This window comes from Zootermopsis nevadensis, unplaced genomic scaffold (assembly GCF_977971745.1).
Source record: "Zootermopsis nevadensis isolate Lab colony 2312 unplaced genomic scaffold, Znev_1.0 Znev_ptg000025l, whole genome shotgun sequence".
Lineage (NCBI taxonomy): Eukaryota > Metazoa > Arthropoda > Insecta > Blattodea > Termopsidae > Zootermopsis > Zootermopsis nevadensis.
This window is the reverse complement of record NW_028259157.1, coordinates 6683030-6700261: the sequence shown is the minus strand read 5'-3', so window position 1 is coordinate 6700261 and position 17232 is coordinate 6683030. Positions and strand designations below refer to the sequence as shown.

Sequence of the window (17232 nt, the reverse complement as noted above, 5' to 3'; positions counted from 1 at the left end):
TTAAGAGAGATATCAGGGTTTAATGATTCTATTTGTCTTTCTTTCACTCCTACCATGTAAATTATGAGTACTACCCCTCCGTGAAGCTTCTATATCACATGGCAGTACATATAAGCGCAGATACCTGGCACTAATCAAGCTGCTTCGAACGAGACCAGTGAATATATATAAGTAATCTGTAAAGATTTTAAAGAAGGCGATCTTTGCCTTATCACAAGTTTACATCTCGGTATTCATTTAATAAGACGGAGAACATTTTGGGCGAAATTCGAACCGCGTACGTCCTGGATACAAGTCAAAGGCTGCGTCATCGTAAAGGAAGCTAACACGAAAAGTTTAATTAAATTGAATAAAGTCTATTGCCGATGATAGATATTAAATTGTTGTAATCTCTTTTGTTACAGATGTGCTTCATCCACAGAAGTTGAGTAAAACACGGTGATACCAGTCCGCGATAACGCAATCCACAGGGTACGTGAAACAAGATAATTTTCTGCTGAATTCTTCTGTCCTTGATGTTTTATTTCATTCCAGATTTTAACATTAAATTTCATTATCAGTTTGTTTGTTTTGGAGTTAGGTGAGATTCAGGTTCTCACGACGGCGAGTATGAAGATGACTGTCTTCTGGGGTTTTGCGCTGTGCAGTCTGGTAGAGCTTTACCGACGTTTCAGAGGTGCTTGCCTCAATGCGATCATCTCGATGACGAAGGCCACAAGGAAGTCTGCTACCAGACTAACGGCGCTGCAACCCAGAAGAAAGACAGTCTTCAACTTTGGGTTTAGGGATTCGATAATCCCGGAGTGTTTGTTAATTTGAAACTGTAATCGCTACAGCGAGAATGTTCAAAGATAATCTTTCAAGTTTATTTCCATATCAGCTCTGAAGCCCTTATTCGGCACGTTTCTTGGAGTGTTTTCTTTTTTATCCGTTACTATTGCAACGTCTCATGTGCGCATTTCGCAATTACAAACGTTGTTTATAAACACACGTGTGTGCTGCAAAGACATGCACATAATACAGTGCATTCATTGGTAATTAGACGCAACCGCCACTTCCCGGATAGCGGCAGAAACATATAATATAACCTGCAAGTTGATTTTACTGTTTCTATGGAGCCATGCGTGACTCGCATCGCGAAAACATTGTAGCGTTTCGCGGAGAATCATACAGTTTGATCCGGGAGCTGAGTGAGAGTTGCGTTTAACTTTATCGGTGAACGCAGTGTATAAAATGGTATAGTTGTGACAATAAAATCATGAAAGTTATCTTCCTGAACAGTTGTCCATCGTAAAATAATTCGGAGCTTAACATTCCCCATTAGTATACCAGTGGTTTGTATGATTATGGAAAGTGGGGTTTTTACTGTGTGAGAATAACCCAAGTTACAAGGATTTGAATACAAATTGCTAAGGAAATATTTGACCTGTGGGCAGTAACGGAAGTGGGAAATGGGGGTTAGTTGATACGATAAATAAGAAAACTGCATAACTTGCTTTCTTTCATTATGTTCTGTCGCTACTCCTGTTTTGTCCTGTAGACAAACGTTTGAAACTTCTATTCGATTCTGCTCTTCTAAACTTTCTAGCTGTTTACTTCAGTTAGATTGGGTTAGGTTACCTGTTTCTCCTCACTCGCTAACTCTGTCGTCCGGGCACCTGGTTCTATCTACTCCCTTTGTTATTTATGCATGTTTTTCAGTATGTATTGCTCCTTAAAACATAGTGGTAACTATGTATACCACCAGTTTAAAAATTATAACTCCGTATCTTTGTTCACAGAATATGTTTGATATTATCAGAATAGCCAGTGAACACCTTGTGAATTAACTGTAACAATTTTATCTTGTAATGGAGAAGCCTGTGTTTTATTGAGGCAATAACAGAATTGTTGAATGTTACGTAGGCGAACTTCGGATTCATTGAGTTAATAGACCCTTTGTACGCATGACATTTACTGGCAGGATAAATGTGAACAGTGTGGAAGGAAAATATCGTTTCATATTTTAAAGTCCTGTGAAATCATTCGCTAAGAATGATCAAAAACCAAGGAAGACATCAGGATATGTAGCCTTCGGTAGAACAACCGACCGGGAAACATCTCGAATATGAAGCAGATATGCTCACCATTCGATTGAGACGTTTAGTGACGCTGTGTTTTGTGAAAGGTTTAAATTTTTGCGATATGATGACCACATATTCTCTTTAATTTGAAGGCGGCAAGTACTCTTGTGACCTTCAGATGTATAATTACCCTCAGTCATGGTATTTTCATTTGCGATATATACACAGCTGAGTCGGAATGGTCATATTCAGTTTACTCTGTCTACAAATGCTTGTCATCAGTTGTAGTAACACGTGTCATTCGGTAATAAATTATATTTGTGTAATCGTTTTTTACTGCGAATCAGCGTGTAGAATTATCTTTTTTTATCGTTTCTCAATGCTTACCATTTCAGCAATGTATGTTGGCATGGCCGTTGTTTCTGTACGTGTTTTGATACCTAATGCGTTTTATTTGTATTTGTTTCGTAACCGTTTTCACTTACACCTCATGATTCTACCTTGTGATATGCGTGGGTGCTATTTAAACCAGCGTCATCATCATAGTCATCATCCCGAAATAAATTACGTGTTTAAACCTCACGGACTCAACTTTCTTTTGTTCTGCATGACGTTTTATAGTGCCTACTTTCCATAGTAAGGACTGAATGAAACTTCTAGGTCACGCGGTCTTCACGTAGGACTACTAATTCCTGGTTAAACGTTACCATAGTAGTTGACACCTCGGTACGCGCTCATCAAGACGGATGGTACAGTCATCAATCTGCGTATCGCAGAGAACGGAAATGTAAGATTCGTTTATGATAGAATTCGAAAGATCCTAAAGTTTTTAGTTTGATTCAGGTTTTCGCGTATCTACTTGAAGTCGACGCTCGTCTTCTAAATTGCATTTAAGAATTTGGTCCTTACCTCAAAGAGAACTCCACACTTCACCATTACTAAGATCAGTTCGTTAATTTGTTTAAGGAAACGTTCCCTGTTTACAAGTGAGAAACTCACGAAACCCATACATACAAATAGCAAGTGTTATTGATTGTCAAAGTAGGTGGAATGTATACTTACCAGTACCACAATACTTTAAAGAATTTATATAAATGTGCTGTTGACAAATATTGCACAGAACATACCCACGGAATGTCTCGACAAAGTGGTTAGTACTCGCATTCGTAAAAACATGGGTTCACATATCTGGCTGGAGTTCGGCTATCCCGACTAAAGTTCCTTCGTATTTTTTTCTGTCCTTCCAGTTTAATGCTATAAATTAAGTCACAATTGCATCCTTTCGTGCAACTTTCAATTTATTATTCATTAATCGTTTTATCACGATCGCCCTGATGATGGAGGCGATACGTACATCTGAAACGTCGATCAGTTTCTATGAAACTACAGAAGGTTTTAATCTTCATACTCACTGCCGTGATGACCTGAAACCTTATTTACTATGCCACTGTTTTTGTAACCTAATGGTCGATATATTTACCACTAACGATACATATTCAATTGGTAACATGAAAGGAGGCTCTTGTTACTGAAACCGTGAAGTTGTCCTTGCATGGTATGAACGACTGAAGCGTTCTAAGACTAGAAGGCGAAACAGCCCATCCCTCGTCGTTCAGTGATTCGGAAATGCACCGTTTCCAGCAGAATTATTAATATGAGTAACACTTTCCGTCTAGTTAACTGACTGCCGAGGAAAACGTGACCGATTTCAACCTTGCCACGCGCCGGGAAATGTTACGATGTTTTGTATACAAATTTCGTACTCTGTCAGCTGCGCGATACTTAATAAACGCGAAACATTCTGGCTGGTGCAAGTAAGTTGTTGTAAATCTGGACTTGGGCAGGTGAGGCGGTCTGGGGCCCAGATAATGGGAGCAGAGATGGTCCCCGAAACTTCGATTTTTAACGAGTTGCCACGGCTGATGGTCCGAGAATATTTTATTAATATTATTCTTCGTTACGGCTTTATGTCATACGTCTTCCCCCCCCCCCCCCCACATTATTGACGGAAATATCTAAATAGAACAACCTAATCAGAGCGAGCTGTAGCGATCTCATATTATGCAGGGACAAATTCGTACATTTTGGTTTCTGTAGTTCCGAAGGAAAGGAATTTCTCTACCTTATTCCCATTAGCGATTTATTTGTAAAATAAACTGTCAATTAATTATGTATATATGAATCTGTTTCTGTCACTTGCATACTAATTACTTACGTCTATAAAATTGTAGATTGTATCTTCTAATTCCGTGATGTCGAGTTGTTTTGTCGTGTCTTTCCTTCAATGTCAGCTAAAGGAAAGTGTTGAAGCGAGTAGGACAACTTAGTTTGGTATTTATATTTCAGATCAGGTGATAGTGTTCAAGAACACCGACTCTTAAAAACACCGTTAAAAATAAAGCGCAAATCGCTAACGTATGTTTTTTTTATTTTTCGTTGAGCTCGATTGATAACGCAAAATACAAGAAAACTGTAAAGAGGAAACATGCTCATGATACCGCCTTACACTCTTAAATTATATCTTAAACATTAAAATAACTTGGTATTTCATTATATTCTGAAAAATTTGCAAATAATTTGTAATGTAAATCGCCAATATTAAACATGCAGACAGCCTGAAAAAACAGACACGCTTCTTGTAAATGTGGCTTGAAAATAAATCAAATTTTATTCGACATTGCAGTGTCTGTGGATAATGGCAGCAGCATCTCATCTTCTGGGCAATACCCCTATTAATGTTAGAGATCTTACGGAAATAAGATCTGAGCTGGATTGAGCTGGCTCAGGATTGTGTCCATCTTGTACGAAGTTCGTATATTTCAGCGTTTGCTCTTTAACGTTCCTGCTTCGTGAAATTTCTATGTAAATCACATACACAGTCTTTGTTTCCTAATTACGCACCACTGTAGGCTATTTGATCGGCTGGCAGTAATTGATCTACGTCAGTAAACTTCTACCAGACAACCCAGAAGACAGCCATCTTCGATCTACAATCACTGCTCTGTCCTATTGTGGCCTCTAGGGCTAATTATAGTTTTTCCATGTCATGTCAGTGTTTTGATACATCTTTATTTCGTTATTAATTCATGTTTTTCTGCATCCTGTTGATATAGTAACGGACGTAAATTATGTGCATCCAACTGTTTCGAGCCTTGGAATTTGAGACGCTGTTTTCGAAATTAGAATGAAATGAGCAACAAGTGTGTATAATGACTGGCTTGCACGCAAGGTCACAGAGCTCCAAGTTATGTTAAGATCTTCTTCCCATATATTACGTCAGTCTAATGTCGCCCATGAATTACTGAAAAATGATAGATTTAAAGAAATTCTCAGAGTGCTGACTGAAGTGAGTTATTGTAATTTCCAGGCAGTACGCTTGTGAAATGGCACTGTTCCCAACTGCAGTGTGTAATTCTTTTAGAAAATTTAGGAATCTACAAAATTTAAACTGATTTAATGAAATTCCTTTGTGGTTCTCGCTTTCGGGTACCAGGCAAAATCTCGGGATCTGCGTTGATTAAAATAGATGCACGATTTCTGCGTTAACCAATTCGAAATTTTCATTACTAATTTATTTGTGTTCTTTGCAGGAAGCTGGCAAAACGAAGCATAATCAGGAAATTATATCTGTCTGTCCATAAGTTTTATGTCCAAAATTACTGAACGAACTTCGTTCAAATTTGATATCTAAAATAAATCTAAGTCGGTACAGGCACAAATTTCCTGCACTCTAAATTAAATAAAATTATTGTTTATTAAAAACAGAAATTGGCACGTGACAGAATATGACATCGAGATACGACATAAGAGAACACAAGTAAATATTATAACTTCATGCAGTGTTACTGCTTTCTTTGTTGTCGACTTATCCATCGTCTGTTTTTCAGAGTCGTTTTCAGTCTTAAAACCTTTAAAGATCATTAGGCTGGTTCTTCTTCGTCTTTAGGTAAAAGGTAGGCGGGATAGGGAGGCAGTCAACCTATTCTGTTGGGTCCGGTAAACGGAGCTATTTCCGATACACAGAAGAAGTCTAAAAAAGGTTCATTCTTCGAGAAGTGATTTTTTTAAAGTCTTCCGGGTTGCATTATAGTGCCGTGTAACCTGGTAGAAGTTTCCCAGCGTTTTAGAGATTCTTGTTGCCTCCATCACCTTGTTGAAATCATGAGTGGTTCACCGCCTATCCTTGTGAGTTATTTCGTGATTTTCTTCAGCCTTGAAGCGAATGCTGGTGTGTACCTCGAAATAACCAATCATTACCAGTATACAATTATAATGATTTTGGGACCTTTTTCAACGATAAGACCTCCACCGTTGAAACAGCAGCATTAAACAAACAAAGAGGCAATTTCATGCTTGTGAATGTACTTTTGTTACATCTAAAATGTGATGATACTTTTCTTAAGTTGCATTGTTCTAGAATATCGATTAGCAGGAGAACAAACTGTATCGAACGAGGTACATGGCAGTCATAACTTTTTCATGTCTTCGATTTCCATTCCTTTCGTCAGTTGGAGAAAACAGTAGAGAGGATTGGACACCGTCAGTATTAAACAAAAGAAGCTTGCTAGGAGGATTTGTATTAAAAGTTGTGTCGCAATGCGGGATTAATATTCGGAGATGCACTTCTTGCTTCGAGCCGTTGGGATGTCTGTTGTGTATCCTGTCGCCTGCTGTACATCTCAGGGACGAGAGTTCAGTGTTAAGATTTTGAATTTGTTGAGGGGCAGAGGAGTAGTGAGTGAGTTATTGAGTGTGGGTGAATGATTATTACGTAATGAAAAGCTAATGGTCTATGAAAGCCACTCAGGATTGCTAAGATATCGAATCTAGGAGGCTACAGTGTTAAAGTTTAATATGCATGTGTCTTTTCAGGTTCTCACGGCAGCGGGTATGAAGACAGATATCATTTGGGGTGTAGCGCCGTGTAGTCTCGTTAAAGTTTACCGAACTCTATCGTCAGGGCGCCAGCGCCGTGATGATGGAGACAGCAAGCACCTCCGAAACGTCGGTGAACTTCTACCAGACTACACTGTGCAAAAACCCAGAAGATAGCCATCTTAGTATTTGCCGCCGCGAGGACCTCAAACCCTAAAAATTGTTCGTTACCAGACTGTGGACATAGGTGTAATAGTCAATTGAATAAAAATTTCCTTGGATATTATCCATCGTCTAGTAAATATAAAACGTAAAAAACGACGATTCGGAGATGGGACCCAATTCAATTGACTCTTCACCATCGTCAAGAAGTTTTAGATTTGATATAGGTTAAATAGGTTTCTTCTAGTAATAACGTTTATATAGTGTAATAAACAAACACTGCTTTCGACTTAGTGTATATGATGAGTATTTTGGAACTTTGGGTGCGAATGTGGGTCATCCTATACAACGTCAATCACTTAAGATATTTGTTACAGTAAACTTCTTCACCCTGCGTGAGCCCCAAACGAGTTTGTAAGCAATGTCAAACGTGTCTATCGGACGCCATATTTCAGTTGTTTACCGGTCGGATTCTGCAGGTAGAAAGAGAGACCTAATCGAAGTTGATGGTTGTAGTGGATAAAACCGAATTATTCGCAGGTTGGATGAGGTGGAAATGTTGCTGCGTGCTGACGAAACCTCCATTTTTCTCTTCGAGTTTGTTGGCTCATGAGTGCCAGTTCCTTGGCTTTCTGTGGTTCTTTTTTTAATACCTGTGCCGCAGATGAAGACAGTGATAGATGTTAGGATGAACAAAGAGCTGTCACGGCAGGAGTAGATTTATAGATCTTTCGGGAAAGAAAACGATACAGGAATAATTCGTTGTGACTTTGCATTCCGACGGATGGATTTGCAGAAGAAACCGATAACGTACCATTTCAATTTAATAAAAGTTGATGGAAAAGAAGGGTGACTCTAATGGAAGATGATTTCTAGTATTTACAAATAAAGAATACGGAGGAAAGAAGAGACTGTAGTCAATAAGCAGCCGCGGACAGTCGGGATTTAAGATTTGAGGTTTTCACAGCGGTGAGTATGAAGATTTCTGTCTTCTGGGTTGTTGCGCTGTGTAGTCTGGACGATGTTTACCAACGTTTCAGAGGTCAAATTGCCTCCGTCATCAGGGCGATGACATATATGCACGTAAGAAACATATGCATAATTTTAATGGTTAGGTTCTCGAAAGTTGATTCTTGAAAGCAGATGGTAGTTAGTACTTTGGTGATTGGAACTACTGGATATGGATCAAAGAAATGTCTGCTTTGACCGATCACGGCTCTTTCAATTTCGTAAATTCCTGCAAGCGTGCACTTAACTTGCTTCAGCATTTTGCGTGACCTTCGAGACGGCCTTCTCACGTAAAGGTAGTTTTGTGTTATGACGGCATGAGTGACTCACTGTGTGATGTCAACCGACAACATCTTCGGTTCGTTGCTGGCGTTTCTTGGCGTCAGAATGCGAGAATAACTAACTAACTAACTAGATGGCTTACCGAACCCGAAGGTTCATCACCGAATTAACCAAAGCCCTCCACCGGACCCTGTCCTGGGCCAACAAAATCCAGTTTCCTTCAACTCCTATCTCGGATAGATCCCGCCTGAGATTATCCTCCCATCTACGTCTAGGTCTCCCCAGCGGTCTCTTCCCTTCAGGTTTCCCAACCAGTACCCGGTGCACACCTCTTGTCCCATCCATGCGCGCTACATGTCCCGCCCATCTCACTCTTCTCGACTTAATCACCCTCACAATACTGGGGGAGCAGTACAGATTTTTAAGCTCGTCATTGTGCAGTTTTCTCCACGCCCCATCGTCTTCCCTCTTAGGCCCAAATATCCTCCTCAACACCCGATTCTCAAACACCTGCAATCTGTGTTCCTCCCTCTGAGTGAGAGACCATGTTTCGCACCCATACAAAACAACAGGCAAGATTATTGTTTTGTATACTTTAATTTTCAGGTTCTTAGAAATCAGACGGGAAGACAAAATATTTTGGACTGAGAAGTAGCAAGCATTTCCGGAATTTAGTCTCCTCCTAACTTCCTCACAAGTATCATTTTGATTTGTTATTGTTGTTCCCAAATATTTGAACTTTGTAACCCTTTCAAAGGATTTATTAGCTACCCTAAGATAATTTTGCCCGCCTGTCTTCTGATGACGAGATACTAACATGTACTTAGTTTTTTCTGAATTTACTTCCAGCCCCACTTGTCTACCAGCCTCTAGTAAAACTTCTGCGTTCCTCTTTATTGTATTTATATCGTCCCCCAATAAATTAACATCATCAGCATATGCCAATAGCTGATGTGTCCCGTTCAATTGCAAACCCTCCTGCCTACCTTGGACCTTCCTGATGGCGTATTCTAGCGCAAAGTTAAAGAGCAAGGGAGACAAAGCATCTCCTTGTTTTAGACCGTTCTTGATGAGGAATGTCTCAGATACATATTTACCTACTCGAATTTTGCTGCAGGTTTCATTTAAGCACATTTTTATTAGACCCACTAGCTTCTTTGGTATACCAAATTCAATAAGAATATTATATAGCACTTCTCTCTTCACAGAGTCATAGGCTTTTTTGAAATCTATAAATAACTGATGTACAGTCCCACCGAACTCCCATTTTTTCTCTAGTATCTGACGAATGCAAAAGATCTGATCAATCGTTGATCTGTTTCGTCTGAACCCACACTGATGATCCCCAATAGTTTCATTCGCATATGGGGTTAATCTTGCCAAAAGAATGTTGGATAGAATTTTGTATGAGGTTGATAGCAGCGATATTCCTCGGTAATTACCACACTCAGTCTTGTCCCCCTTCTTATAAATAGGAATAATTATGGATTCCTTCCATTGATGTGGCATCTCTTCCTTATCCCAAATTAACTGAATAAGCTTATGGATCCTCATATGCAACCCTTTGCCACCTGCTTTAATTAATTCGGCCGGAATCTGATCAATTCCTGGAGATTTATAACTTTTCAACTTCCCAATGGCTAGTTCCACTTCATCTAAGCTAGGTTCTGGCACCAACAGTTCAGCTGTATGCATTTTAATCTGTCTAATATCACCAGTATTATGAACATTTAAGAGCTCGCTAAAGAAATTTTTCCACCTATTCACAATTTTTATTGGATCTGCAAGCAAATTGCCACTATCATCCTTTACCAAATTAGTCTGGGGTTGATATCCTTTCTTAAAGTTATTAATGCCTCTGTACAGGTCTCTGATGTTTTTTTCCTTATTATTTGTCTCAAGTTCAGCAATTTTGCCCTTCAGGTATTCCCTTTTCTTAGTCCTAAAGGTTCTACTAGCCTCACGTCTCACGTTACATAGATTATCCGCATTTGTTTTGTTTGGGTTCTGCAACCATTGAAATTTTGTTTGCTTCCTTCGATCTATTAATTTTGAACATTCTTCATCAAACCACGGTTTATTTTGCTTTCTCCTGTAGTATCCTAGTTTCTCTTTTGCTGAAATTTTGATGCAGTTTCTGACATTTTCCCACTCCCTGTTGATGTCCACACTTTCATTATCCTCATTTGTCTCTAAAATTTGAAACCTATTCGAAATTTCAACTTGATATTGTTCCTTTGCCTCTCCCTCACTTAATTTTTTCAAATCAAATCTTTCTGTGTCAAAATTTTGTTTAGTTCGTCTACTTACTGAAAGCCGCTCCCTCACTTTTGCTACCACCAGATAATGATCAGTGTCGCAATCTGCTCCTCTGAATGATCTCACATCAATTACATTTGTCTGCCTTCTCTTATCTACTAAAACATGATCTATTTGATTGTGTGTTCTGCCATCTGGGGAAGTCCAAGTGTATTTATGAACATCACGGTGTGGAAATTTTGTACTTTTTACAATTAAATCTTTTGACGTAGCGAAGGTCACTGCTCTGACGCCATTATCATTACTAAGTGCATGGAGACTCTCGCTGCCTATTGTGGGTTTGAAGACATCCTCCCTCCCAATTTTTGCATTGAAATCTCCTAGCAGAATTTTCATGTGATACTTGCCAAATGTATCAAATACTGATTCCAATTCTTCATAAAAGCTATCCTTGATATCATCGCTTTTGTCTTCAGTTGGGGCATGAACATTAAGGACAATGATGTCGCACCAACGTCCTTCCAAAATTACGTAAGACAACCTGTCACTAACAAATTCTACTCTCTTAACTGCTGCCCTAATTCTGCTATGAACAAAAAAACCCGTCCCTAGCTGATGATTGTCATTCCCCTTTCCATAGAAAAATGTAAAATTGTCCACTGGGATCGTGCCCTCCCCCTCCCATCGCACTTCCTGCACTGCCACTAAGTCTAACTTATAATTACCTAATTCCCTACACACTGATTTCAGTGCCCCAGCCCTATAGAGGCTCCTAATGTTCCAGGTACCAAATCTCATGTCCTTTTTCAATTGCCGTGGTCGTGCCAAAGAGTCCGTCCTGATCCGAGGCTTGGTTGATTTTTTCGTAACACATATTTTTTTTAAAGGTGAAAGGTTGTTAGCCCTACACCCAACCCCCAACCTGGAGGACCAGGGTATCACTCTTAGTCTAGCGCATCTCCTTAGACCTGTCCGGCTTGGGTGACCCTACCATGAGCCGAAGCTCAGGCCGGCATAGCCCTAAGGGTCATTTGAGCAGAATGCGAGAATAGCCTTTCTTATAAAACAGGGCTGTCATTTACATTGAATTTATCTTTCACTAATTTTATGCTACTTTTGGAGACACTTTTCCTTTAACTACTCTTTTTCATATTAATTGTAATCTCCTTTATGAATGCCTCTTTCTTCACCTCATCTGTTAATTCCAGTCTTCATTTCAATATCCACACAATAATTATGGTCACCATTTATTATTCTAAATATTCTATGAAGTTTTGAGAACGGTTGATACAACGAACACTGTGCTGGCCATTGTCCATTGTCTGGGGTGTATTTGATATAAACGACGTTTCGGCAGTTGACTCTATCCCCGCCTTTAAGTGAATGGTTTTCATAACACTTTTGTCGTATTGTTGGTGACAGCTACCGGAGGTCGAGTTGTTTTGAGTATTAACCTAATATTTGAAAGGTCCTGAGTTTGATTCTGACCGTTGTTTAAATTTAGGTTATGTTTCTTTATTGTTTGGTAATTTATTATAAGAAAATTTCATTTGATATTGCTAGACACATAACTTCTTTTTCTTGAAATGTGTCTGAATTTAATTCAGGAACTGTTTCTTTTCTATCAATTCCTAATTTGGCTTTTTCTCTTTTTTTGTAATTGCCAAAATAAAACAAAAATCATGCATCTTGTACAGTTACCCCATTATAATTTTGAACAAATTTTCACAAAACAGTCACAACACTATGACAAAATATTTAAAAATCAGACTTTTAAATAGAAAAATTAAAAAGTTGGTAATATCTGTTTTGTGACTTCAAAATTCGCTGTTTGCTCGTGCACGGATTAAATACTGCACATATTTATATTTACATAAAAATATCTATCTTTAAACGTGGATACACCTTTTTGGAGAAAATCCATGTAATGAGAGACATTTGCATATTTTATGGAATGGCCATGTAGTGCGTATATCACGGGAAAGAACTTGCTGACTTACTTGAGCCCCATACATGTTGGCAAAATGAACTTCCTATAATATTTTTAATAAGAAGTGAGTGAATTAAATGCATGTTGGAAGTGTGACCAATTTATATCAAATATTCTGATGATTTATTTTACAGGAAAAATGGCAGTTTGTGGATCAAGGTTTCTGCACCGCATGCTGTGCTTGGTGATTCTCTGGGGACTTATCGTGCTGGCTGTGTTTCACCTACGGGGCCATGAAGTAGAGGGCCCTGATGTAGGATCAACGAGCAATTCAGTCAACAGTCGTCTCCTGCTTCAGAAAGTAGGCGATCCTCGAACGCCTCACACAGAAGCGACCGCCAGCACCAGTCAGTCACCTTTATCTGCTGCACATCTTTTACTGGAACTTGAACCCAGCATTGACAAGTCACCAAGTTTTTCTGAAGCAATGATAGTGGAAGAAGTTCAGAAGAAACTTCCAAGCCTACCAATTGTGTACTGGAATCGTCACAAGGACAGACCCATGTTTTATAAGAATGAAAGTTGTGCAAAATTTCCCAGTATATTTGATCTTGAGTTCAATAATATTTATTGGCAAAATCTCCATACAACTAATGGTACATTTCAGTTGTTTGGTGCTTATTATGATGTTCGAAAAACCAGCAAGATAGGCCCAGCGGTTAGGATCTTAGGGATGATCAACCGGATTGAACCTACCATAAAGACCTACTGTCAGTTTTGGTTTGAATCGCAGAAGGAACCTGTTTTTATGAAAGTGATGGAATATAAGTACATATGGTATCGTAAGTGGGGAAATTACAAGCAAGGAATTTATCAACCTTACCTTATTGCTTGTCAGATTCCACAACAATATCAAAAATTTGTCCCAGCATCTGTTTCCATTGTCGAAAAGCCTTGTGATACAGCAACAAACAATCTCCGTGTCGTATACAATAAGCCTGAGAAGAAGAAAAAGTTTGCTGTCTGTGTAAAAGGCTTGGACTTCCTTCATGAGGACCTCTCTGTTCGCTTGGTGGAGTGGATAGAACTTCTAGGCATACTAGGCGCAGATAAAGTGTTTTTCTATGAGCTTCAAGTTCACTCAAATATTTCTAAAGTTCTGCAATATTACCAGAAGTTGGATCGTGTGGATGTGACACCATTAACTCTTCCTGGTGGTCAGCCAAATGTTCCTGGATTTCAACATATGTATCTTGTAAAGAAATGGAATAACAAGCGTCAAAACGAACTTATTCCCTATAACGATTGCCTGTACAAGAATTTATACGCATTTGAATACATTGCACTTTTGGACATTGATGAAGTAATAATGCCTGTCAATACGATGTCGTGGCAAGAGCTGATGGATATTGTCCTGCCAAAAGCACGTGCTGCCAAAAATGACACTCAAGCCTCGTACAATGTACGAAATGTCTATTTTCTAGATGATCTCATCGAAGTTCATGGTTTTTTCAAAGATATTCCTCGCTACATGCATATGTTGCAGCATGTATACCGCAGTAAGAACTTCACAAAACCCAACCAATATGTGAAGTGTTTCCATAATCCAGAGCGAGCATTGACATTACACAACCACTTTCCATTAGCCTGTCTGGGTGGAGCCTGTTCTTCGTACTCCATTGAAACAACTGATGCACAGCTGCAGCACTATCGGGCTGACTGTGTTCGAACGCTGAAGAAATCCTGCGTTGAATTCCGCCAGAACACTGTTGTGGATACAACTATTTGGAAATTTAAAGAAAAGCTAATTATGAGGACCACTGACACCCTGAAGAAACTTGGTTTTTTTGGTTCACGTGATGTTAGGGCTCATATAAAATCAGATACAGTGAAGTGATCTTAGGAAAAACTGAAACAAATTTAATTAAATGATTTGGAAATAGTTAATTATGAATAGAAAAATTACATTGATATTTACTGAACTGTTACTGTAAACTGACAATCATCGATGATGGGTCTTCAGATGTAATTATATTTATCGTGAAAGGGAGCTCAAAATAAAAAGTAGGAGAGTGCACCTGTCATTGCTATTAATACAATCACTTATGAAACTTCAATTACAGGAGTGGATTTTTCCTCTTTTTATAAATTTGATTAATGAAGATTGTATTGTTAATATTTGCCAACAGTATGTGTTTGTCAGTTGTGTAACAGATATTAGATGTCTGGACTGAACTCTGTGTTGTGTGAAATTACAGAATAAATTTAAAACTGTCTCATTTGGCTTAAACTATTTAGTTGCCTGTTCTATTTACTTCCTGAAAGTAAAAATACCTGCTTCCAAATTCTGGTGATATTTAATTAAGAAATGTGTCAAATTTTCACACTTACTATCACCTTTGACTAGATTTTAATTCTAACCTTGATGGTATTCAATATTGACGTTACCTGGTCTTATTATATAATTTAAAATAGCAGTATCATAACCAGCATGAAGAGAATATATTTAGTAAATGAATGCTTGAATTGTGGATGGAATATGAAGATTCTTTCATCTGTTGGCAAATATTTCTTTGCTCAGACATGGCCTCTCAAATATGAACATACATACTGATGGTTAAGTGTTCTCTAGAACTTATTTGGAATCATGGAACACTAATGCATTCATGATAGGTGAATTGTTAAAAACTTTCTCCTTCTGGCTGCAATACAGTGTACTTTAATTTCCTTCTACATGTACATTTTTTAATTTGGTATTTTTAATGTGCCATATAAAGCTACTGAAAAATGTAAAATTATATAAATTGTGTATAGGAAGAGTTTAAAAACTGTCAATCCATCCATTCATCTGAGCAAGATGATCTATGGAATTCAACGTGAATATACGAGCATGAAATGTGTGCCGTTACTCTGATTATTAGACCGCCTTCTGGTCTGTTTTTTTCCATTTGGAATAGAAGAAGAGAGAATGAAGAAAATTTAATATGGTACTAGTTGATAAGAAAATAAATGTTTCAGGGTTTATTATTATTTATATCTGCTTATCAAATTGAAATAAATTATACCGTAGCAACAAGTAACAAACTAAATCATGCTTTGTTTCCGGTTGAAGGAGAGAAGTGTTCTTAGAAAAGTGAGGAAAATGCCTAGTATGTAAATAAAGCATATCTATGAATTTGTTTCAATGATGAAATTCTGATTTGACTTCTTCTTTTTGTCTTCCTATCAAGCAATTTCTATTTGACATGGCAGTGGTAGATTTGCATTAATTTTATTCTAGGCAAATATGTAGTTATAATTTGCTATGGAAGAAGCATGTATATATTAAGAACTGCCTTTTCTTTGGGACTTAGGAATAAGTGTCCGGAATGGCTGTGGTTAAATGTGTATTTATTATCTTCCTGGTGAGTTTAGTTAGCTTTCATTTATAGCAGTAGTTCAAAACCTAATAAAATACAAATGGATCTGTATTAACTATGAATATTCTCATATCTAGTACTCTGTACCTAAAAATATAAAAGAAACTGCTAACTTATAATAATGACAGTACATGGGTTCATATTGCCATCAAGAGTGCACTTATGTAAAAGTAAATTATTCTTGCCAGTTAAGTTTGGTTAGGAAATCTTCTTGACAAATTTGTGTAAAATTTAGTTTTCATTTTCACCATTAACATGTAATGCTGTCTGTCTAAACCTCACCAAGTAGTCCTGAGTATATACTTGAAGAAATTATATATTTAAAAAATTGTCAATTATATGTTCTGTCACATTAGCTGTGGTTCTGCATGTATTCTAAAACTGAACTTGTAACATCCAATGCATGGAGCAACTTCATTTAAGTTGCCAGCAATATTTAAATAATATCAGTAAAGTGTTTTCTGTTACTCATTTGACTAAGTGCTGCAAAGGTGTTCCACAACTAAAATTGACACTGATATTTATATCAGAACGTTATAACCTCTTTTGTTTTTCAGTATTATCTCTTGTAACGAGTTCTCTGTTTTGCCCTTTTTTACCATTATTTTGATGATGTCAGTTGTGTACTACTTCAGTAGCAGCTGTTACAGATGGTAAAAAGAATACTTTATATTTGTACAGTATACTGCCAGCTGCCTCTGGACTAGTGTTAGATAGCATAAAGTTGAAGTTGGGATCATCTTAATGTATCCGAATAGTATTTATAATTATAAGGGTTGTAGAGGAATAGTGTAGTTAACAAATCATCCAGTTTTACATACTTGTGAAAATGGTGCTTCTTCAAATTGTACAACACAACAAAATGTCAAGAAATCTAGTGTATCAAGTTTTGCATATGTTGACCAGTTTTACAATGGTAAATTCAATTGAATACCATTTGGAATTATTGTTGACTTTTATAGTCTAGCATTTTACACAACTATTAAAGAGAGATGAAAATCAGATAATGTGTTGTTAGAATTGGAAAGGTTTGTTTTCCTTTGTTAAATAGTGTGTTGTAAATATAAATGGGAATATTATCTAAGAAAGAATGGAAGAAAAATCACAAGTCCAAGATAGTAACTACAATTTATTCAAAGAAGGAAACTGTTTTGGCAGGTATTTATTCCAATGCAAATCAGTCAACCATTCCAGTTTAATATAATTTTGAGCCCACCTACTGCAAGTACCCATA

The 17232-nt window shown here is 37.7% G+C and overlaps 2 protein-coding genes across 4 annotated transcripts in view; both read left to right on the top strand.

Annotated features, from left to right (window-relative positions):
• Positions 1-472, top strand: part of LOC110831367 (serine/threonine-protein kinase pim-3) — a 215002-nt gene extending 214530 nt beyond the window's left edge. Inside the window, exon 12 of the mRNA XM_022067277.2 lies at positions 405-472. The gene's annotated coding sequence lies outside the window, so the exon portion shown is untranslated. The remainder of the gene's footprint in view (positions 1-404) is intronic.
• On the top strand, positions 400-17025 carry LOC110831379 (uncharacterized). Of its 3 annotated transcripts, none has more exons than XM_022067300.2 (2): positions 400-471; positions 12774-17025. In XM_022067300.2, exon 2 carries the CDS (start codon positions 12779-12781, stop codon positions 14474-14476), a length of 1698 nt encoding a protein of 565 aa, XP_021922992.1. In that variant the 5' UTR covers positions 400-471; positions 12774-12778; the 3' UTR covers positions 14477-17025. The 3 variants fall into 3 exon arrangements, with proteins under 3 accessions (XP_021922992.1, XP_021922989.1, XP_021922995.1); XM_022067297.2 differs by lacking the exon at positions 400-471 and adding an exon at positions 6577-6801; XM_022067303.2 differs by lacking the exon at positions 400-471 and adding an exon at positions 7584-8069.
• The last annotated feature ends 207 nt before the right edge of the window (positions 17026-17232 follow it).